Consider the following 23647-nt stretch of genomic DNA (forward strand, 5'->3'; position numbering starts at 1 on the left):
GTTACTCCCGTACCACAGAAAGTGCCCTGTGGGTAGCACAGTTGGTAGAATCGCCATTCTCCTCACATCCGGTCGAAAAGACCTGAGTTCGAATCCAGTCAACCACACAAAAAATTTTTATGGATCTTTTCCCAACGTGGCTGAGCCAGTCGGTCTCAGACGAGGGAAGAATGGTTTTTTCTCCCGGAAACTGCGTTGAGCAAATCGATCGAAGAGCGCACCAATTTGCAGATATAATAGGTACGCCACAATATGGCCTAAGCTATTGATGCTCTTAACATCCATAAAACCAACAGCTGAACTTGTCGGAGATTTGAAAGCCGATTTGGGAAAAGTATCGAAGAACATTTACAAAAAACTGGTGGAAAGTGTGTTCCACACAGAAGAGAGGCTGCCATGATGGTGAAATGTTTCAGCACACGTTTTTAGTTATTTCTGTAAATAAAGATTATTTATCGATATGCGGGTGCCTGGATATTAATGGTAGGGGAGTTCCTGTATTATTTAAAATTATACTAAAGCACTTTAGTATTAATTATATAACCTTATCTTACGGTTGTCAGCATACTTTCCGCTACTCTATTGGGATATTGAGTAGCGGAACCTTGGTAAAAGCCAAGGTAAATATCCCAATTTCTTGATGTTTTAGGAGCATCAGCGACGAAGGCCATATTGCTCCGTGTATACTGACTGTAATTTGCGTGGTCTGTGGTCGATTTTGTGTTTGCTGGACGAAACACCCTAGTTTCCGATAGAAAAAAGAACGCTACCCTCACCTGAGATCGACTAACTCAGCCACGTTGTGAGAAAGGCCCATAAAATTTCCTCACTACCCCGAGAAGAGTAGAACTCGGGTCTTTTCCACCCGGTGTGGTGAAATAAACAAACAAATCTCCGTAGTTAATGCTCCCAAGACTGTTCCTTTACTGTAAATTACAACGTTGTTAAATAAGGAAAAGCCTCCAAATGAGCACAAAAATTCATCCCGCGTTTAAAGTCAAGCTAAGGAATGTTCGTCACAGAACAGCCTCGTTATCAACAGCTGTCAGGCTGTTGATAACGAGTGCTGGATGTTCCAGCAACAGCTACTACCTACGATTGAATCCTCACTGTTTGATGTCTGCAGAGTCCGAAGCAGATGGAGGTCATATCTCTCAGTGTGAATTAAACTGGTTATAAAGGAATGATAGGCAGCAGTTCTGGAAACAGTGTTATCCTCCTACAGGACGAATGTGTAGCGAAATTATAAAACTATTGGAGCAGGCGATAATTCTTAAAAATGACAACAGATGGCGGAACTGTACATAGAGTAAAACCCAACCCTTTTTTTTTTTTTTTTTTTTTTGTGATAAGTAAAGATCGTAATTATCGAAATGATTTTAAGAATGTGTCGATGTATTGACTATTTTATGCGGTTTTAGTTTTATACGGCAGTTGCATTATTAGAGATGACCAAGGCTAATTTGGTGTTGAGAGAAAAGAAACGATGAATTCTAAAGCAATTCACATCCACTGCGACTAGAATGAAATATTATCTACCTAAAGACGTGAAAATACTAGACTTCTGAAGGTTGCCAAGAACTGTCTCATCTACCAATGTGTAATATGTCATATGTAATGTCTCATCTATGAATGTGCAAAATAGAAATTAATAAAAAAATTAACTGAACCGTCCTGATCTATCTTGGTTGAATAAATAACTAGTTAATCAGTTAAGTAAAATTTTTGCCTCAATATTTGCATCATATGGACATAATTCAGGATGTGAGAGTACCACGGATCTAAGTAGAAATATCGGGAACAAGAAGACTGGAATTTTCATCACTATAAATGGATTGGTAGCGAAATTTCCATGCTTGGATGCGAAGAAGAATGTCCTGCGAAGAAAGTTGTCATTAAAGAATTATTGCAGAAGAAACTAGTCTAGAATGAAATTTGAGAAACATAACATCGGTTTGTAAATGATGTCGACCTAACCTAAACTCTACTTATGGTTGTCACCAAAAACTGGATACAATGAATAAGGAGCAAGGAGATTGTGGGATGTTTTAAAGCTGGCGAACTACTGTGTCCACTGACTAAGTGCTTGGACATGTCAGGAGTTGTCTATAGGAAGACAATATAGAGACGGATGCATAAGGTATTCTCGTATTGGAAGTAGTGTTGCTTCAGTTTCTATGAGAGTTTCTTGAAAATTTTCCTTGTTATTCCGTATGGAACATCAAAATATTGGTAAACTATGTGTTTAAGTAACACTGAAATGGTGGACGCCAAAAAGTGCAAGTTAAAACAGACAGAAGAAAAGTGAAACATAGCGGTACTTTTCTCTTCTTTGAGTATTCGTCAATTTTCTAGATATAACAGATCTGGCAAGGACAGAATGAATGAGATCAACACACTTTGTTAGCGAGACATTTTACTTTATTTAAAAAAACAATATTAGTGAAATTCAAACAAATTTAAATGTAAAAAACAAAAAAAAAACAATTATATACAAAACACAGATGAGGTAGGTCCACTGTAAACCCAATCCAGAGCACTTTCCTCTTATCTGATTGGCCGAATCACAAAAAGTTCTTCGCGAGGTTGGTGCGGCACTGTGATCTATATTCCTACGGGATTAGTGGGTTTTATTAATTACTCAATTTCATTAATTAATCAACCAAAGTAATGTAATCTACCTATGCCTTCCGGGATCAAGTATATTTAATAAATTTTGCTTGATTCGTAAATTATTGTTACTTTTTGTGGTAACAGCGATGGTTACTTGCCATGTAATATGCTGGAGTTCCAGCAATATTACTTTAATATGGTTTAGAGTCCTTATTTTAATTAAAGTGTATGTTTATGTGGATATACCATGGAAGATTTTATTCTTTTTTCCCTTTTTTATGTGTTCACAATTCTGCTGTTAAAAGCATGAAGGGAACTATGAAAATGCATCTGATTCTTCCCTCTGTGTGAGCTCTTCGTCAACACTTGAGGGCAATCCATACCCGTAAGTCTTAAGATCATACGTGAAGGTTTCTTTCCACGCGCACAAAGAGTCATACAGTTGTACAGCACTGAACGGTCCTAGGTGGCCTCCGTACTCTTCTGGAAGAATGTCCGGGGAAATGTGGCAATGCAAGGAGGTCAAATCGTTTCCATGGAATATGAACTGTAGGAAGAGACAAGAAAATATTAAGCACTGTATACAGCACATAATTTTATGTACTCACTGATGAAAAAATTATAAACTTTTATTCAGTATCTACTAATGCACTAAACAGCTAGCACAGTGGCATAGATTCCAATTAGGTGTCTGAGGAAGTCGAGTCTAGCTCCAGATTTGATCATTTTACCATCACGATTTTTGTCAACTGCTGTATAGTGGTCAGTAAAAAACTTTGAAGCCCAACGTCCATTTCAACATATCCCAGACATTCTCAATTGGATTCAGATCTGGAAAATTGGGCAGGATAAATGTTGAAATATTGGGAATGTTCCTCTAACCATTCAGATACCATTCTTGCACGGTGCATCGTTTTCTTCAAAGAATCCATCTCAATCTGGATAGAAGTGAAGCGTTGCAGGGTAAATCTGGCCGATTCGATAAACAGATGTTCATTGGCGGAATATGAACTTCTAATGATATGTGCAAACCCAGTCCGTACCAAGAGAAGAACCCTACACTATGATGCCGCTTGAGTGTTGAACACGAGACAGCCTGGATACATGATTTCATGAGGTTCACGCCACATTTTCACCCTACCGCAGAAAACTGTAAATCGAGACTCTTCAAACCACATGATATTTTCCACTGTTCCACAGTCCAGTCTTCTTTGTGTTGAAGGGTCGAATCTTTCGGTTTTTTCGGAACACGAGAGTGCATCAGCTTTTGTAGGTTTAGTTGCGAACTTCATTTCCTTTATAATCTATCTGAGGGCAATCCCTTCAGTTAGCTAAATTCCAACATAATCTATTGCACGCCAGCAAATACAAAGAATAATAAATACCCATCACAGCCTGAAGGACTAGTCCCTCGGAACTACTCGTAGCTTCCAAAAATATTGCTAAGCTGGAAAAACGTTTGATACTCCTGATTAACTTCCATAATTCAGAGGATCAAAATCCGATACCCAGGGGCGATTATACAGCTATAGGGGGACGTCGGCGAACAGTACACTACTTCAGTAATAAATAAACACAGCATGCATTAAGTTTCTGTTCCCGTCCAATACCATTGGACTTTGATATTGACCTTGAAAACACCTGAATCGAAATAAAACAAACGATATTGCGTGTAACTGGAACAGTCTTGGTGCCTGTATTATGAGAACTGAGTTATTAACTTTAATAACACAGTTAGACTCCTTATAGGTGATATTTAAGCATATATTAATGATATAATTTTGTGAAGATGTAACCCGTCTCACCACCTGCATTCCAAATCTATTTTATGTCTTAATTAATGAGAGTGTGCAATAATCAAGTAATACTAAAGAAGAATACGGCAGAGTTGCAACCCATGGAGTCTCCTGTATTCAAATACTGTATGTACGATGCTGTTTACTGTACAGACACAACCCTTCTAGACCAAAGTCTGTACGAGTACAAAACGAATAGAGGAAATAAACAACCCATAAAACAATCCTTAACCAGTTTCTTACCCTTTTTTTGATTTTTTCCTTGAGAAACGGCTTCACAAGCGTAAACAGAATCTCGTACGCCTGAGAGTGGTGCAGTAAGTGGATCTTTCTTATTCTAGCTGGGAAGCAATCCTAAGATAAGAAAAACAAACGAGAAATAATTAATCCGGATAATAGTTGTCACAGTTCACATCTTTCCACAATGTCAGAAAAATGAATTAACTTGTATTCGTACATTATATAAGGAAAACAAATTTACAGGCATATTATTTGCAATTTTTTCACATTTTTCCCTCTCTGGTTTCCTTAAAAGTAAATTACTAATCGGACTCCAAATTCCTTAAACTTGTTAGAGACTTCTGTAATTCGAAACTCAGGAATAATGAAAGAATTGAAGTCTTTCATCTTACAGCAGTGCGCAATTTTCTTCGTTATACGGATAATAACACGCAGAAGTCCTCTTCTGGTAAAATTATGAAAGTTCAAAATATATTAAATACTGTTCGAAATGCTTAATTTTGCTTTGATTAAATTGCACATACAAATGGTAGATGAACTTGTTAGAAGTTGACCACGCAGATGTGTCTGATCCGGGATTAGCCCCAAGGAAACATGGGCGAAGACGGAGACTGGAGTGAAACAAAAAGTGGACAGGACGTCAAAGAAAGAGCCTTGTAGCCGGCGTTAGTGGCAGACGGAGCGCTATCGTTGTCGAATCGACTTATCAGGTGGCGAAAACAAAGTAAGTTGGTATTCCCGTGAGAAATAATCGAGAAGAAAGTTGTAAACGACAAGATCAGGATAATCAGCGACTGCTGTTAGACAATCGAAGATCCCCAGAAGAACATCGAAGATGAAAAGATGTAATAAATCTTCAATGGAAATTTGGCTAGAACGCAGTTTTAAGTGGAGGTGGGAAGAAAGAATAATTAGTTTTCAACAAGTAGGATAGGGAAGATGTGGAACTGTTTGAACAGGGACAGAGAAGAGCAACGAGATTTTTGGAAAACAAAAGACGTCCTTACCAAGAACGACTTCATTTTTACAAATCGCAGCGTTCAGAAAGCAGGCACTTACAAGGAGACTTAACTGAAGAGTTTAAAGGGATTGAGAAAAGCAAACTAAATGCTCATGGAGGCCTTATTCTTGCTTGGACGACACACATAAGGAAGCATAAACTTAAATTGAAAAGGAATGTTGTACGATAGATATCAGAAAATTTGCTTTCAGACACGATATTTGACTGCAGGAACAAGTGCCATCTGCGCTGTAGAGCTGGGTAATTTAAATAAATCGATTAATCCTGGTGATGAGCATGATTGTGAATCCTCAGTAAGATTAATAAAACAATTATTAATTAATAATTACTTATTAACAATAATACCCATCTGAAATCAAATCTCTCCTCCATCTTGGACGGCAAAACATTGTTTAATACTGACATTAGCTGAAAACTCATACTTTACTTGAATTAAAACGAAAGATAAACAAAATACAAGTACCTGAATCAATGACATGGTTCGGAATAAGGCACGAGGGGTTCCAATGTCTGCGAGATGCGCCATACTAAGTCCCTCTAAATCAGCAATCACAATTGCACCAGTAATCTGATTAATCTCGTCTTCAATGTACTTCTCTGCTACAAGTACTGTGGCTCTAAATCCAAGTGGAAAAGGAAAGTCCTTCGGATTACTCCGACCTGTAAAATAAAACGGAATTACTCAAGGAACCGTCTCTACATCTCATCTACTACTGCCCCGGTACTATTTTGGCGGTCTGGGTGCACAGTGTTCTAGTTGCTCTGATGTAGCGTTTATTATAGTGATCTTAGCGCTTCCACAAGAGACTTCTTGTTTTACTGTGCAGTGACTACTGCTATCTGGTGGGCCTTACTTCCATGCAGTCCGGGGTGGGCGGCCAGGCGAATCCTGGTCGGCTAAGTAGGCCTTGACTGACGGACTTGTTAGTCTAAAAGTTATTGTGTAGTGTGGGACTCTTTGGAACCGAACATTGTGTTTCCATAAACTGTTAAATAATAGTACTGTTGCAATATGTCAAAAGAACTGACAGCTGCAGCTCAGCCACGGGCTAAGCTAAGCCTGACAAAGCTGAACAGTGAGCAGATGGACGTTCCAGTGTGCGACGATCCAGTTATTGACCTTTCATGCTATATGGAAGAAGACTCTTCCAATGACTCGTCAGTTATCGAGTCAGTTCAGAGAACTGCCGCGAAGCGGCTTAGAGAGAACTCCTCCGATGAGGATGAAGACTCCCAGGAAAACTTTAAGCAACTGAAAGTTGTACGCCAGCAGCTCCATGATTATATGTTTAACGACTCGAACAAAGTCAACAGAGCGGCGATATATAAAATTCTTAACATGTGGGACCAACTGGAAGCTAATGCTATAGATGTATATGCTGAGAACCAGTCGCTCAAGGCAATGTTGAAGATGAGTCAGTCCTCAGTCAACATTGCGCCCACATCGTACGCGGATGTCGTGCGAAGCCACGACATTCACGTACCACCTAAGAAGACGGAAGTGCACGCCGTTCTTATAAAGGCTGACACAGATTCCTTAAAGACCAGTGAGGATGTGAAACAGATAGTTTTGCAGACTGTAAAGCCTGTTTTAGAAAGTGTCAACGTTCGTCGCTTAAGAACTATCAAGGACACAGGAGTTGTGCTGGAAGTAGCCAGTAAAGAAGACGCCCAAAGAATCTTAAACTGTGATACAATTAAAGAAAAGGGAATGAAGACTTAAGTCCCTAAGAAGCCTGGCAAACGCCTCATAATATATGACGTAGATCCTGATGTAGAAAAAGCTGATTTCCTGTCTGAGATGTTCGAACGGAACTTCAGTTCTCGTGGAATCGATAGAGCCCAATTCCAAGCTAGTGTGTTTGTCCGGTCAATTGCGAAGGTCACAAAGATACCAAAAACTGGATAATTGAGGTTCCCACAGAGCTGAGGAACATCCTGATCGAGAATAGCAGAGTGTTCCTGCACTGGTCGTCGTATAAGGTTCGTGATATTTTTCTCACAGTCAAGTATTTTAAGTGCTTGGCCTTCGGGCATCAAGCAAGGAATTGTAAAGTCAAAGCTGTGTGTGGCCACTGTGCTGGAAAGGGCCACTTTCAGAAGGATTGCCCTAAAAAGGCCGAGAAGCCTACCTGTGCGAACTGCTTGAAGCGCGGAGGCGCTACTGACCACTCAGTACGTAGTAGGGAATGCCCTATCTACAAAAGTTACTTAGAGGTGATCAAAAGCAAGATTGTCTATGGACCATTTCCATAGTCACCTACTCTGGGTACAGTTCTCTCTAGGTCAGTCTCTCCTGCTGCTCAGCAGACAGTGTTGGGTTCCTTTTGACTGTTGGTCTCCCCCGATGTGTGCTGCTTTTTGCAGTTCTTAGCCTCAGTTTAAGCATGTAAATATTGTACAGTTGTATATAAGTAGGTAGTGCTTGGCACACTACTGTAAATAAATGTATATTCCCGCATGTTAGCGGAAGTTAGTATTGAGTAGCAACTCAATACTAACTTCCGCTAGTATTGAGTAGCAACTGCTTGTCATTGCATGTATAAATGTGTACAGTTCTGTGTATATAAAAATTGTTGTAAATATGGTGCACAATAGATCCTTGTAAAATAATAATTGTTAACTTCTAAATTGATTAAGTTTTTGATTGTGGTTTGGATCAGAGCAATCAGATCTCTATAAAATTGTGTATATAGTTGAAAATTAAAGGGTAGTAGCGACCTGCCTCCACGGGGCTAGGGATGGTAAACTTTCCTGCTGAATTTCAGCAGGGAAGGCTGTATAGGTCGATGTAAATAGCTTAATTGCGTTGTTGCGCTTACTGCGCCAGGAAACGCACCAGATGAGTGTACATATGATGATGATGATCTCATCTACTACTACTCCCAAATATTAACGCTTCAACTGTTATTTTAGAACAATGCCTTTCAAAGTGCCAGTTGAGATTTAGGCCGCCGTAGCCTAGTGGTCAGGCGCGCGGGTGCATAAGTACACGTGCCTTGAGTGACCGGGGTTCAAGCCCGTGACTACTGAATACGGTGCTGTTTCTTGTATTCTGTCTATCTTGTGAACTCCTCTGACCGTTTGTCGTCCCGGAGTATAAACAGAAAATTTATTTATTTTTTTTTTTATTACTAGACAGCTAATGACGCTCACCAGAAGAAAAAAAATCAACTTTGGCAGTTTAACTTTAGATATATTTATGTGTTTTAAAAGTGATTTTGAAAACAGACTGTTAAGCACGGTTATTATTAAGTAAAATGAAAGTAAGGTGGTGAAATGAAGTTAGTACTTCTAACAGCGCTAACTTAATTTCACCACAAGGAACGGTAAAAAAAAAAAAAAAAAAAAAAAAAACGGGCCAATACCAAGCTAATGAACATATATATATAATCTTTATTGTGTACAAAGGATGTATACAATTTACCCTTCACGGCAGGAATGCCAGGGGCCTCACATTGGCTGGTGTCCAAAGGCCTTGAGGATGGGGCCCACATCGAAGTTCGGGTTCATCCCCCAGGGCCAACAATATAATACGTTTCACTTAAATTATTCACAATATTCATAAAAATGTTATACAGTATTTTTGACATTATATACAATATTATACAGACATCCTTTTTAAATTTATTATACTGCGACATTACTGTGCAGTTTGCCTGGTTGAGTGTATGTCATTAAGAATCTCCCTCCGGTATTTGCGGTCCTTGACAAATTTGTAGAGGTCGCCTTCGATTGCTTGGACTGTGATAAGCATCTGCTTGGGGAGGAAGCGATCGCTAAGGGCTAGTCTGTTATGGTTGGCTATAAGGGTTGGAGCTGATCTCAGTCCGGGTTGAGGGATCCTCCAGCTGCACAGTTCCCATATGTTTGGCTCCGAGATTATTCCAGTAGTCATTTTGACAGTTAGGGTGAGGCGTCTTTCCATTATAAGATTTGGCAGTCGGGCAAAGTTCAGTGCGGTTGCCATCGCAGTTGTTCTTTGCTGGGGTGGACGATGATGTTTATGTGTGACCCAACGAAGGAGCCAGTATTCGGAGGAGTACACACGCTTGATATTCGTGGGGGCTGCAGATGCCCATATTTCTGAGGCGTATAACACGACGGAGTATACAGAGGTGTATACGTACCGCCGAGTCACATCCAGATCCTTAACGTGGAGTAGTTGTTGTTTGGTAATCCACCGCATTTTGCAGAATTTTGTTATGAGCTTGTCAATGTGGGGCTTGAAGGTCAGTTTGCAATCGAAAACTACTCCCAAGTCTGTATGTGTATTTACCACTGGAAGGAGAATGCCATTTAGAGAAACTTGGACTTCAGTGGGTTGGTGCTTCAACGAAAAGACAATTTGGGCTGATTTTGCAGGATTAATAAGTAGTCCAAATTGATGGAGATAGGATTCTAAGTCGTGTAGCTTTTGATTGATCTTTTCATTAATTTTTGAGATATGTTCCCCAGGGTTAATCTGGGTGTGTAACTTAATATCATCAGCATAGCAGATTATGTCTTCTCTCTCTTGAACAAACGGAATAATGAGTGCAGTAAATAATGCTCCGGAGAGGACTCCGCCTTGGGGAACTCCTGCAGTGATTTTTCTTGAGATTATATCTTGATCCGCTGTAAGAACAATGATTCTGTCTGATAGCAGGGTTGTGAAAAACCACAACAAGTCACCTTTTAAATGGAAGTAATTTTCTAGGAGGTGAACGAGTGAGGGAATGCTGATTGAGTCGAAGGCAGCTTCCAGGTCGACATACGTAACAGCAAGTTCTGCTTTGGTTTCGAGTGCACTGAGAATGGTGCTGGTTATGGAAGTTAAATTGGTGACGGTGGATCTTCCGGGAATGGCATAGTGAATTTGAAGATGAAGTGAATTATGAAGTCATAGTGAATTATGAAGATGTGAACAGTGTATGCACACTTCATCTGTTAGCGGGCTGAATTGGAGCGGCGGAGATTCAGCTAAAAAGAATCTTTCAACGTAAGACCGGATTCAGTTATACCAACAATAATCTCCAGTAGTAACACACGCTCTTTGAGTAGACCGGGTTTCAAGCCCCTGACTGCTAACTACGGTCGATTAGCCAACCCGCACTGGACCAGCGCGGCAGATTATGGTCCAAATCCCTCAACATGAATTGTTGAGGACACTTTCATCCTGCAGTGGATTGATAATAGCTGCAGTTTACCTTTTTTTTTTTTTAATCTTCAGTAATGCAGAAAACTTACACACGAGCTTAGTATAATATCATAGAATATGATATTAGTATTAATATCATTAAGTCCAAATAGTGCAACGAATCAGACTTTTTTTGCATTATACAAAAATATTGTTGATACATCAAAATTCCGATGTCTAGAAATGCCATAGATTTCACTCGAAGATGTTTGATTAATATAAGTATTAGTTGGATTAGTGGCAAATGATACAAGGAAGCAAATTTATAATGCAGCAGCCAAAAAAAAAAAAAAAAACAACTCTCCCCATCACTTGTCAATCCCCTAAAATAATTTCTCTAGTTCTTCCTTGGATTAATTCAAACTACCCACTTCCACAAGGTGGTCTTACCAAGCTTTTCTTGGTAAGAATACCCTTTTGTTCCATTCACATCGCGTTGCCTATATTTGCACCCATTCGCAGATGCAGTACCCAAGATGCAAACCAATGCCTTGTACAATGGAATAATCACCTCCTTATCCTTGCTAACAAAGTTCCTATATATCATTAACAAACTTCATAGCTTCACTTCAAATTTCATAGCTGGGGTAATTGGGCCGTCAGTTATGGGGTAGAACTTCGTCACTGACTGCAGAATTACCCCAGTTAATTTTCATTTCCAGTGCCCTAAGGGTAGTACTACACACTTACTACTACCCTAAGGGTGTTACTACAACTTACTGTTCGTACGGCGTGCTTGTTGTCGTTCTTGTTGTAGGGTTTCATCACATTAGCAACTTGGACTATATAGCGGTGTATATAATTTGTCTGTAAATTGCGTGTGTTCTATTGCCGATTTGCTGGACGAAAGACAGGAGTTTCTTGGAGAAAATATCATGCTGCCCTCGCCTGAAACCGACTAACTCAGCCACATTGTGAAAAAGATGTACAAAAATCCCATGCCTCAATTACGGTATTCGAACTCAGGTCTTTTCCACCCGGTGTGGAAATGCCAGAAGAGCAAGCAAGTTTCAGAAGGGGCAGAGGAACCAGAGATCAGATCTTATGTCTACGACTGATTATTGAAAAATGCAAAGAATTCAATGTCCCAGTCGTTTTTTGTTTTATAGATTATTGAAAAGCATTTGATTGTGTTCAACATGAGAAACTATGGGAAACGATGACTATTATGGGTTTCCCAAACCACATAATTCAGCTGATTAAGCTTTTGTACCAGAAACAGGAGGAAACTGTAAGAAGCAACATGGGAAACACGGACTTTTTCACAATAGGTAACGGTGTCAGGCAAAGCTGTATTTTGTCACCCCACCTTTTTAATCTTTATGCCGAAGATATCATGCGTGACGCTTTGGAAGATTTAGAGACTGGCATCAAAATTGGAGGACTGAAGATAAACAACCTTCGTCATGCAGATGATACTATGCTAATTTGTAATTCTAAGGATCATCTTAAAGAAACTCTGAGGAGAGTATGTGAAGCAAGTAAGAAAAAAGAATTGTTTCTAAATGTGTGTAAAACTAAAGTTATGGTGATAATTTCGGTTCCACTAAAGTGAAGGTTAATGGGAAAGATATCAAAGAAGTTGATGAATTTGATTACTTAGGGTCAAGAATAAAAAATAAAAAAAAGTGACTATTCAAACGATGTAAAGAGACGAAAGGCAATTGTTAAAACGTTGGTTACTGATCTGACAAAATTATGGAGGGATCAAGATCTGGTCCTAAAAATGAAACTGAGAATCATTGATTCGTTAATTTTTCCAGTTGCTACTTATGGATGTGAAGGATGGAATCTAAAAAGAGTTGACAGGAAGAAAATTGAGGCATTTGAAATGTGGTCTTACAGGAGAATACTGCGTATTCTTACTTGGATCAAAGAACAAATGAGTGGATATTGAATAAAATTGGCAGGCCGAAAATTCTTCTCCATAGCGTCAACAAAATAAAACTAAAGTTTTTTGGTCATATAGTAAGAAGGAAAAACTTCTTGTTGAAGAATATAATGGAAGGAAAAATCGAGAGGAAGTGGTGCAGAGGAAGACCTGCGGCTAGGTAGAAGGATGAGATCGGTGATCTTCTGGGCATGACGCTTTGCCATGCCGCTCGTAGAGCACATAATCGATGCAGTTGGAGGAATTTGTTAGTGGTCATAACAGTTCCTCAGGGAGTTTTATTACTGGAAGAAATATTTGGAGAATAGTAATTATACCAACTGTGCTACCTACCAGAACGAGTTGGTAAGTTAATCCGGATTTACTGCTACCCATGTGTAGTAACTTGCATTCGTCAATGCTACACTTCAGTTGCCTTTTCTTAGCCCATCTGCCTATTTTTTTCTACATCTTGCAATAGCATATTTTGATTACTCTCATTATCCACCTTCATAACCTTTTTATAATCTGCAAACTTACACATTCAGCAGCTTGATATTTCTTCATCAATGTCATTAATAAACACAGAAAACAATAACGGACCCAGCACTGGGGGCCCCACTAATAACATTAATCCACGAAGAGCGGTGTCCATTGATAACCACTCTGTCTTCTCCCACTCAACCATCTCTTCATAAAATAAATTAAATTTTCTGTTTATACTCCTGGACTACTAAACGGTCAGAGGAGTTCACAAGATAGACAGAATACAAGAAACAGCACCGTATTCAGTAGTCACGGGCTTGAACCCCGGTCACTCAAGGCACGTGTACTTATGCACCCACGCGCCTGACCACTAGGCTACGGCGTCCTCTAAATGTTCCTTGCGGGATTCGAACCCAGATCCTTCTATTCCGTGAGCGGGCGCGCCCCTAATGCCGGCGGTTCTCGTGTTTAGCACAGTTGGTAGAATCGTCATCCTCCCCACACTAGAATTTGAATCCTCTTAATAACGTAAAGAATTTTTTGAGTCTTTTTCACAACGTGGCTGAGTTAATCGGTTTCAGGCGAGGATCGTGTGGTTTTTTGTCTCGAAAAGTCGGGTTTTCTTCCAGTAAATGGCAAACCAACGACAGAGCACACGCCATGTACTGACGTTTTATATACTTTTCAATATGGAATAAGTTACTGATGAACCTAAAACTCTACAGCAACCTTTCTTCGGTTATGAAAAAAAAAAAAACACTAGGAAATAAAATGAATATTATGTTTGAAATTATTAGCAATAGAAAGTAATGTACCGGAATGAAAAGAACGTTTTTTCTGATCTTCATAGCAACGTTACCTCACCCATCCCTTCCCTACAGTTCGAGTGATATGAATTAGAATACCCACCTATTCTTGCAACCAGGATGAGCCTGCCTTCGATATCCCTATACGGTAGTACGACCACTTGGGAATCTCTAAGCACACCTTCAACTACCTCAGGACACAGATCGCCATAAATATCAGGATACTTAGACCGGTACGCGTAATAGTTCTTCAACTGAATGAAAGCCAATTTACAGTTGAACTTCTTGGATCGAAGAAACCGTAAGAGAAATCCGTTGTCAGTCCTTGAATATAGATTTCGCTCGGCTAATTTAATAGAAAAGACATAATATAACTGCCATTTAAGAACAGATTATATACTTTATAAATAACTACAAATGATCAATTAAGGTTTATTTTGAATTCACTCTTTTCCTTTCTGAACTTTAAATCTGTTCAACAATATTTGTCTGTTCAATATTTGTTAATTGTTCAACAATTCTGTCCATCAGCAAATTTTTGCACACAGATGTTTATGATGGCGATTGTACCAGAGACAGATTCGAAAAATAATAGAGACTAGTTTGGTGTTTCTCTTTATCTGTATAACGTGTTTTCAATTTTCTCAGCAGAATTAATATTTTTTGTTTCATTGAAAAAATGCTTAAAATTTTCGAAGTTTTCATTAGAAAAAAAAATTTTAATCTATTGGCCCAGGTACCAATACATTTCGTCTGATGATAACGGCAATATTTCTCAAAATACTTTAAACTAGTGCACAGTAATTGACAAAGGGGATCCAGATCAGAACATGGTGTTGATTGCGACAATTTTTCAATGGCAACTTTCTTCAATGGAAACTGTTCCTGTGCGAACAGTTTCTTGTTGACATGACGGGCATAGCTTCGTGTGGTTTCCGCCAGATACGCACCCTGCAATCCGCTCGAAATAACTGGAAACAGGACTCATCGGACCAGGAGACCCGTCTCTATCCATCCAAGGTCCAGTGCAGATGTTCTTTCTCCCAGTTGAGGCCTGTGTCGTGGTGTTAGCAATGGGACTCGGGTGGGTCGGTGGATCCTACTGCGGTAATGGTCGCCTAATATTGTGGTGAAGACGTTTCTGGCACCTCCCACGTTGAAGTCGGCGGTGATTTGTGCCACTGTCGCTCCTTGGCCTTTCAGGGTACATGCATAAAATGAAATCAGAAATATTGCAAACACAGTAGGTGCTGATTTGCTTCCTACCTATTTCAATACTGAATGAGTAATGTATGTTACTTGAATCAATAAGAAACGAAGTCGATTTTTAAAAACATGTCAATGACTTACCTCTTAGCATTTTTCTAAGTTCTATCAGAGCCTCTTCTCTTTTCTGAGGTATTTCTCCTAATTCATTTTCTGCCATCAAGGCATACTTGGCAGTCACGGTTTGTTCGTTCGCATGATCGTACATGGCCAATTTCTCTTCCATTGTTGACTATCCACTTGAATTTCAGGTGAAGAAAATATCAGTGGTAGAATAAGGTTGTCAGATCTGCAAAGAAGCATTAATGATTTCATTTGGAAAATGGATGAAAAAAAGGCAACTTTTAGTGTTTCTCTGAAGTTATACGAAGAAGAAGAAATAAACTATATCACGAAATGCTCAACTTTCATTCTACCTGATGAAGAATTCTCTTCACAGCAGTCGTAAACACGGTCTGAATTTAGTCACGCGCATACAGATAAGGAAGCAGCCGTCTTACCCAACTGGAGTTCTGTGAACTCCTAATTTTTTTAATAAAATTTTATATATTACGTGATACTTGATGGGAGGGTCAATTTTTAGTGTAAAAGCGGCACATTATTGAACAGAAGATGGTATTTGAATTGATTCATGGGGGTGCTGATGTTAATGGACTTTCGGATTTTTAATTTTACTACTGTGCGATACATTTTATTTTCTGATAAATATTACAGAACGTCCTCTCTGGCTCCATGAAGACGTGGAAGCCAGAGAGAAAGTTCTGCATAACAGCCTCTGTTTTATTTAATAATGCACCCTTCTGGCATTCTCTGCAGTTCCTCGGTGACTTGTATTTGATTAAACATGGTATTCTGCACAACACTGGCGTATCACGAGTATTAACCAAGTGTACAGCAAAATGTCCCACCAAAATTCTTTGATTATCATTTCGATACATTTTAAAATAACGTGAAAAGATACTCCATGTACCTGTACTAAAAATAAATTCTGCTGATGTAGTTAATTTGAAATATTTTGCTTCTACTTCTGGATTATTGAACTGAAAGTAAATGAATTAAATCAAGTTTACTATTTTGCCAATTATCTACTCCAACGTTTTGTTTTGGGTTGATAATTATTCAAATACCACAAGTATTAGATATATTTTCAGTAACCAAATATATCTAAGTTATTCATTTAATACATACTTAATAGAAATCTGATGTATAAAATCTACCACCTTACAGAGCCGCACATTATGCAACTTATTCATGGGTAGAAAAACATAGCTTGCGATCACATTACTTCATTGCTGTTTTTTTGGCTGTCTCAATGGGATAGCCACATCCCCAGTACTCAGGATGAAAAGTCATCGTCATTTAGATGATCGAGATGGTAAACCGTTGGACAACCTGAAGCCGGGAAGTCGCAGGCGGAGGTGTCAGGTTAGCTTAATGTGTCACGCAGTGTCGTTTCGACACTATGGACGCAGTTTCAGGAGACGAGTATCATTACAAGATCTGCCCAATGTCGCCCGAGGGCAACGTCAATCAGAATAGGCCGCTATCTGAATCTAACAGCAAGATGGAACCTGACGATGTTCTGTTATGAACTGTCTGTTCAGGTTGCTGCAACGACAGGTGAAAACATTTCCAACCTGATTGTGTTAAGAGGCTCAATTCGAGGGGACTCTACGCAAGGAAGCGAGTGGTTTGTATACCATTAACCCGAAACCACCGCTTAGAGTTGAAACTGGTGCGATGAACATGTGACTTAGAGCCCTGGGAAACGGGCTACAGTTCTGTTCTCTGATGAGTCCCGTTTTAGCCTACAAACAGATTCTAGGCGTTATTTCATCGGAAGACAACGAGGAATTCGGCACCATCCCTCCAACATAGAGAAAGGGACACTTACTTTGGAGGACACTTACACCTGTACGATCACCACATTTAAATGCGATCGAACATGTATGGAAACCCCTTGGGCGTTGCTTTGCACACTAACAGCCAACAATTCGGGCGCTTAGTGAGCTAAGGTCTGCACTGCGAAAGAATGGGATTTGCTTCCATGGAATCTTATAGATACCCTTATATCGAGCATGGTTCACCACTGTCAGACCTGTTTAGCCGTTGGAAGGGGATCATATATCGAACTGATATCATGTGACCATATTTTCGAGCATGTTGTATCGTCTTGTCTAATGTGACGTTTTTGTAATTCTTATACTACCCAAACCTTATAAATGCCCCACATCCCAGTCCGCAGTTTCTCGCTGTCTCCTCGTTATTCTATGGTACACCACCGTACCAAAGTTTGTCCCGCTTCATCGCAAGCTGCCCGATTTACATCATGTTCTACATGTCCTATTAATTTTTGACAAGCAATGTCTGAAAAGTTTTAATTTAAATGTTATTTGTGAGTAACCTCAAAATGTTGTGAACGATTACATAAGTGAACTAAACAACCTCGTTTTCATTTTCGTATCTGGATGTCTCGGTCAGCAACATCAAGCTCTTACTGATAACGATGAGACTTTGACCGCAGTACGATTGCAGATATTCTTCGATTAGAATAAGCTGTATTTACTACCTCGAAAATGTCTCTGCACAAAAAGCACACCGGTTCCTCATACGGGAAGTTGGTAAAACTCAATTCTTGGTTTTGTACTTTTTTCCAAACTGAGAGATAAGGGCAAGTGTAACGTAGATTTTATCGAATTCTGGACAGAAAGTTAACGTTACAGTGTCTGTATAAGTAACTAAACTCGCAACATGCAAATCGGCCTCTGTATTCACAAGCTCATTTACATGTTAGCAGCAGTGAAAAATCCAGAAAAATTAAACTTTCGTTTATTTCTTTCCATGGGAGTGTTTTATCTCTGTGGAACAGAATTATTAATAGAGGGAGGTAGCTGCACTGACAGATAAATGCACTGGCTTTCGCAGTCAACGTGTAAATGGCGTATCATCATGTGTACATGCGGTAAATAAAGATAAAAACAAAATAAAATTTTATTTACACTCCAAGATGACTACTTACCCTCAGGTGAGTCCAGTCCATCTGCGAAATCTATTGTTATTATTGTCACGGTTATAAATCTCAATTCTTTACAAATCGTGACTTGCAAAGGCTTACATAATATTATACGAACAGTGTCAGGAGCCTTTTTAAGATAAGACAGCGATGCAAAAAACATTGGTTTCCGTCTCTTTGCATTCCTATTTGTCAGCGAACTTATAACAGCATTTCTACCTAACGCCACCTTTCCTAATATTCAGCGTGACTTTACCACCGAACATTTCTCAACATTACCGAAACCGCTTTAAGAAGACATCAATTACAAATACTCACCTTACAGATTTATTATTTTCGAACGTAGTTAAAGAAATTTTTACCTTTATGCTTGTCAATATTGATCATGGCTTGTATTAAACCTGATTGTGTGGTTGCCATTTTTTTTTATCGAAGTAATTGGACTTTGGTTAATGAAAACTTCCTGCACTACGGTTGGATGGATTTTTTATCTACCGATAAGGTGTATTCGAGTGAAAAATATTCTAGTAATTGTGAAAGTGTATTTATTCTACCATTCCTGAGAAGACTGTCCTAGTAATGAATTTCCTTTTTGGTTTGACTCTGCTTTAAAAATTTTGTTATAGAAAACATTTAAAACACACGAATAACAAACGAGAATTAAATATGCAACCAATTGGATTTCCCTTGCTGAACTACATAGACGTGTGAACTATTTTTAAAAATGAGCTAATAAAATTTAGCCAATTACTTTTATATGTAATCATATTCGACTGTTTCAGATTAACCAGAACACGCTGGTACTTCATTTACTGAACAAGTCCAAAACTGTAACGCATTTCAGATAGCAAACAGTGCTATCTGAAAGATATATCTAATGTTCTTTTATATCTTCTGGAGAAGTATAAAAGGATATTCAATGGTTCCAGCACCTCATAAAATTATATGAAAAATGTTTTTATCGACACATGCAAGGACTATGCCCAAAGACGTTATGGTATCCCCCTCCTTTTTATGGAGGAACACCCCTGCACTGTACTTTTAAGTCTATTCGGGTATTTGTAGTTGTTGCTGTTAATCGGATTTCGTAATCAATACTCGGCATGAATTGTTGAAGAGGCTTCCATCCTGCAGTGGGTTGATCATGGCTGCAGTTTACCTTTTACCTTTAATCGAGAAAAAGATTCTCGGAAAAATTTGTTCAGAATTATAGACCTATTCTATCTTCTAGTGTGATGGGACACGAAATAAAAAGTGGCTAGTCTCCAAAGAGGTTCTCTTTTTAAGTAATTCATAAAACGTGTTGGCGGTGTACCTCAGTATATCTTGACGAATGCTTGTAGATCGATGCCAGTCATGAAACAGTTGTTGTTACACTATTTTCATAAATTTCTTTTGTTAACTTATTAAATTGGTACATTTCTCAAAGGTAACCCAAAAAAATCTTTAACAGTTCTTTTTCCAAAAGTTTTACATTGGAAAGTGGGGCTGTGGAGTTCCTCGTGATCCTTGTTTGGCCCTTTATATTAATGACTTCGCGTTTCAGTGTTTGGATCCACAGCTATATTCCTGTGGTTCGTAGGACAAAGGTTATTTGTTAAAAATAATTTATCATCTGATTGTGAATACGATTTATCATCTGATTGGACAGACAGGATCGCCCCTAAACAAATCCATGCTGTGACGGCAATACAATTGCATTCCTTCTGCATGGTCCTCCATTAACCAGTGATTCAATTATTTTCCTTTGAATAGAAGTTAAACTAACATGTCTGTAATTATTCATGTCACCTGTTGATCGCCCTTTGTGAATTATACATATATGTTCACAACTGCATTCAACAGTAACATCACTTGAATCCAAAGATGCTCACAAATTGGCTGAGAGCTTGCTTACCTCCTTTGCTGACTCCCATAATATAGTTGGATAAACCTCATCCATCCCAGATTCTTATATTATGTTTAGCTTCAATAATTTCCCTTCCACCTTCCTTAACTCGGTTATCACAAAATTGTTCAGTTCTTTGCTGGAATTTGGTAAACTTCAGGCCTCCTATGGAATTTAGAACTTACCTATAGAATTTCTCATGTGTGAATGTAAATGCAAAATACCTATTCAGTTCGTCATTAACGTGAGCAGGTTCACTAACATTTAAACCATCGACATCAAGTGGACCGATATGATTTAACCCCTTCCTTCTACTGTTAACATAAGTACAGAAGTCTTTTCTGCTTTTCTTTGTAATTCTTTGGCAAAGATTTATCGTAATCTACCTTAGATTACATAACCTTCTTTTCTCCTGGATTTCAGACTAATTTATATCTAATGTTGGCATCTGTATCACATGATAATTTGTGTCCCATCAGTTTTCTTTAACCTCAGGAGCAGACAGCAAAGTTCCATATCCCCTCCGCAGAAATCGGGTAAAACAAATAGACCAGAGAAAACGCAATTTATAGACATATTACACATGAACAAATGAGTTGGTTTTCGGTGGGCCCTAACATGACAGTTTTTTTGTCGTTTTTGCACACATTGGAGTCTCCATATTGAAATTGTGCCTCCCTTATACAGGAGTAATACTACGTCACCGTTCCCTATAATGTTTGCATTTGTTGACTTAAACAGTACTTCAAATTTATCAAATTTCTTTACTCTGTTACTATCATTAGAGTACATGCAAATATACATGAACTTGTTCTTACCCTTAATTACCCTAATAATGATAGGTGGACCATAACCAGGGTGCGTTCGCCGGGAGCAACAATTGATGATGTTACCTTAACAGATTGCCACTTTTTAAGAAAGGTAAAGAGAGCATTATTATTCATGTGGGGACTAACGATATTAAGCGAACACGACCCAACCATTTGTTGGATAAATGTAAGTCCATGCTGAAAAAAATGCCACGAGCTAGGTCAGAATGTGTATGTGCTGCAGTTACGCCTAGATGCGATAGGCAGGATTATATGCTGAATGCTTTGTGAATTAGCTATAGACTTGAGGGAATCTGCAAAGCTCTTGGGGGGAGAGGGTTTATCAGACTGGCCAGCACTTGTAGGTAGAAGGAATCTGTTTTGTAGAGAAGGTATTCATTTGAACAAAGGTGTTGCACGGATTTTTGACAATATCATTGAGGTTGCCTTAAGGGTTCAGGAAAACTGCTAGTTAGAGGGAAAAGGGTAATATAGGTCCGCGTTTATCTGATGGTATGGCTCAAAGCAATGCGTCACCTCAAGAATTCTTGTTTGTTGCCACAACAGTTGGCAAGATGTTCTGAGGGTATCAGCGTTTCAAATGAGCGGGATGAGAGAGATAGGGAAACAAGCCTAAATAACTTCAAGAGGTGTGTCAGGGTAGTAAGCTAAAGATTACTTATTCCTAACTGTGTGTGCAGTAATTTCAGAAGTGTTGCTAATAAAATGGCTGAATTTGAACTCCTGGTTAGGACAACTAATGCTGACATAATAGGGCTAGCAGAAAAGTGGTAACACCTAGAAATTGGGGAAGACGAGTTTCACTATGGTATGTATAATTTATTTAGAAAAATTAGGGAAGGTATGAGGGTGGTTCTGGTGACATGCTTCTCATCAAAAGCACTGTGTGTTGTGGTACGCTGAATTTCAATACTGACATACGTTGGTATTGACGTTGCACTGTTATGACCGATTTAAATTCTTCGTGCCACAACACACACTGCACGTTCCGTTGCACGGTCGCCATCTTACTGAAGCTGACTGAGGCAGTGCGCGTAGGAATCATTCTGCGCACATTCACGGCGCAGCCAAGGTCATTGTTGAGGTGTCAAATAAAACTTAGTGAATTACCACACTGTTTGCTGCTACGATCATAGCAATCAATCAAATATTTTTCGAAGATAATTAAAAGAGAAATCACGGACACCTTTTTCGATGACCCTGTATTATATCTGTAAATTGCACGTGGTCCGTGGTCGATTTGCTGTTTGCTGGACAAAAAAAACTAAGTTTCTGGAAGCAAACGCCATGTTAGACCTGCTAAATATGCTAATACTGTTCAATCACCATCGTCTGAAACCGACTAACTCAGCCACGTCGTGAAAAATGCCCATAAAAATCCTTCAAGTCATCGACAGGATTCGAACTCAAGTCATTTCCACCAGGTGTGGTGAAGACGGTGATTATACCAACTCTGCTAACCACGAGGGCCGCTCTCTCGAGTAGCACAGTGAATATAATCATCAGTTTCTCCAAATTGGATGGAAAAGGCCTGGGTTTGAATCCGGTCAGTGACGTGAGAAATTTGTACGAGCCCTTTTCTCAACATGACTGTGTTAGCGGGTCTCAGGCGAGGTTTCCATGGCTTTTTCTCCTGGAAACTCGGGTTTTCCTTCCAAATGGACCACAGAATATGCTAAATTTACAATCACATTATAGTGACCCATTATAGCCTTATAGTTACGTTTGGCTTATCTATTGCTTAATACCATCGAATAATCACCTCTTGGTGTCTACTAAGAAAACTTACTGTATATTATTGTCAGACACACAACTCAGCTGCTTGGGGAAGCCTGTCTACACTGTGTGTCGAAGATATCACTTTATACTCTCGTTTTATCAGTACAAGACATTATTAAACAACAAAGAACATAGCGGACAAATGAAGTTCACTATTTATATGTTAAAAAACTGAATTATAATTTATGTAGCATTTAATAATATTACTTTAAACTGGTACCGCTTAAAAATTGAATTATAAATTCTTATAAACGATTTTAAATCAATAACTCATTTTGTTGCAATTAACACTTAACTAAAAAATACTTAAAGCAGACTTACTTCCATTTTTGTTTTCTTGAGACACAGAACGTTTAGTATGCATATATCCTGACGTTTTGTGAAAATCTTTTGCGTTCTCATAGCGTTGAGGAAGACGAGTGTATTCCTTGTGAAAGTACTTTCACTAATCAACACAGTACCTAGTGTTTGTAACGCTTGGGAAAGAACACCGATAGGTGGCAGGCAGAATCCTGATGTTATTAAACTAAGGTACCCTAGAAACAGCCAACGAAAACGAGTATTACTCAACTTATTTCAGATGGCGATAAACAAAGCCAATAGATATCTAAAGTAATTTTCGTCACTGAAAATCAAAATTAAAGCAAAACAGAAATCATATCATTATGGAATGCTGCCTGCAGTTACAACGATGGAAACTAGCAAATGTCGTGCTAAGTTCATGAGGAAGGGTACGCAGTAATTATCTTTACCCCAAGATATGTTTCTTTTCTTTTTTTTTTTTTTTGGTTTAACGCGTTATACAATCTGTCTCTTAGTTTACTAGATAACTATCTCATAAATAGTTATCTAGAAAGTGT

General features: G+C 38.8%; 1 protein-coding gene across 1 annotated transcript; it reads right to left on the reverse strand.

Annotated features, from left to right (window-relative positions):
- Window positions 1-2845: 2845 nt before the first annotated feature.
- LOC150077717 (alpha-tocopherol transfer protein-like) lies at window positions 2846-23222 on the reverse strand. The gene is made up of 6 exons (XM_090384913.1): window positions 23109-23222; window positions 15362-15566; window positions 14115-14357; window positions 6134-6330; window positions 4653-4763; window positions 2846-3160 (listed from the first exon to the last, which is right to left on the reverse strand). Exons 2-6 carry the CDS (start codon window positions 15501-15503, stop codon window positions 2930-2932), a joined length of 924 nt encoding a protein of 307 aa, XP_090241039.1. The 5' UTR covers window positions 15504-15566; window positions 23109-23222; the 3' UTR covers window positions 2846-2929.
- Between the last annotated feature and the right edge of the window lie 425 nt (window positions 23223-23647).

This window comes from Mastigoproctus giganteus, chromosome 11 (assembly GCF_048544385.1).
Source record: "Mastigoproctus giganteus isolate SK-2022 chromosome 11, ASM4854438v1, whole genome shotgun sequence".
Taxonomy (NCBI): Eukaryota; Metazoa; Arthropoda; class Arachnida; order Uropygi; family Thelyphonidae; genus Mastigoproctus; species Mastigoproctus giganteus.

Bases quoted from the DNA above. Each gene is read 5' to 3' on its own strand.
- LOC150077717 (XM_090384913.1), bottom strand. From the start codon at position 15,503: ATGGAAGAGAAATTGGCCATGTACGATCATGCGAACGAACAAACCGTG. The intron at 6,331-14,114 runs GTGGGTATTCTA...TTTATTTTACAG, and splicing joins CATCCTGGTTGCAAGAATAG to GTCGGAGTAATCCGAAGGAC. The intron at 3,161-4,652 runs GTAAGAAACTGG...CTCTTCCTACAG, and splicing joins AGGAAAAAATCAAAAAAAGG to TTCATATTCCATGGAAACGA.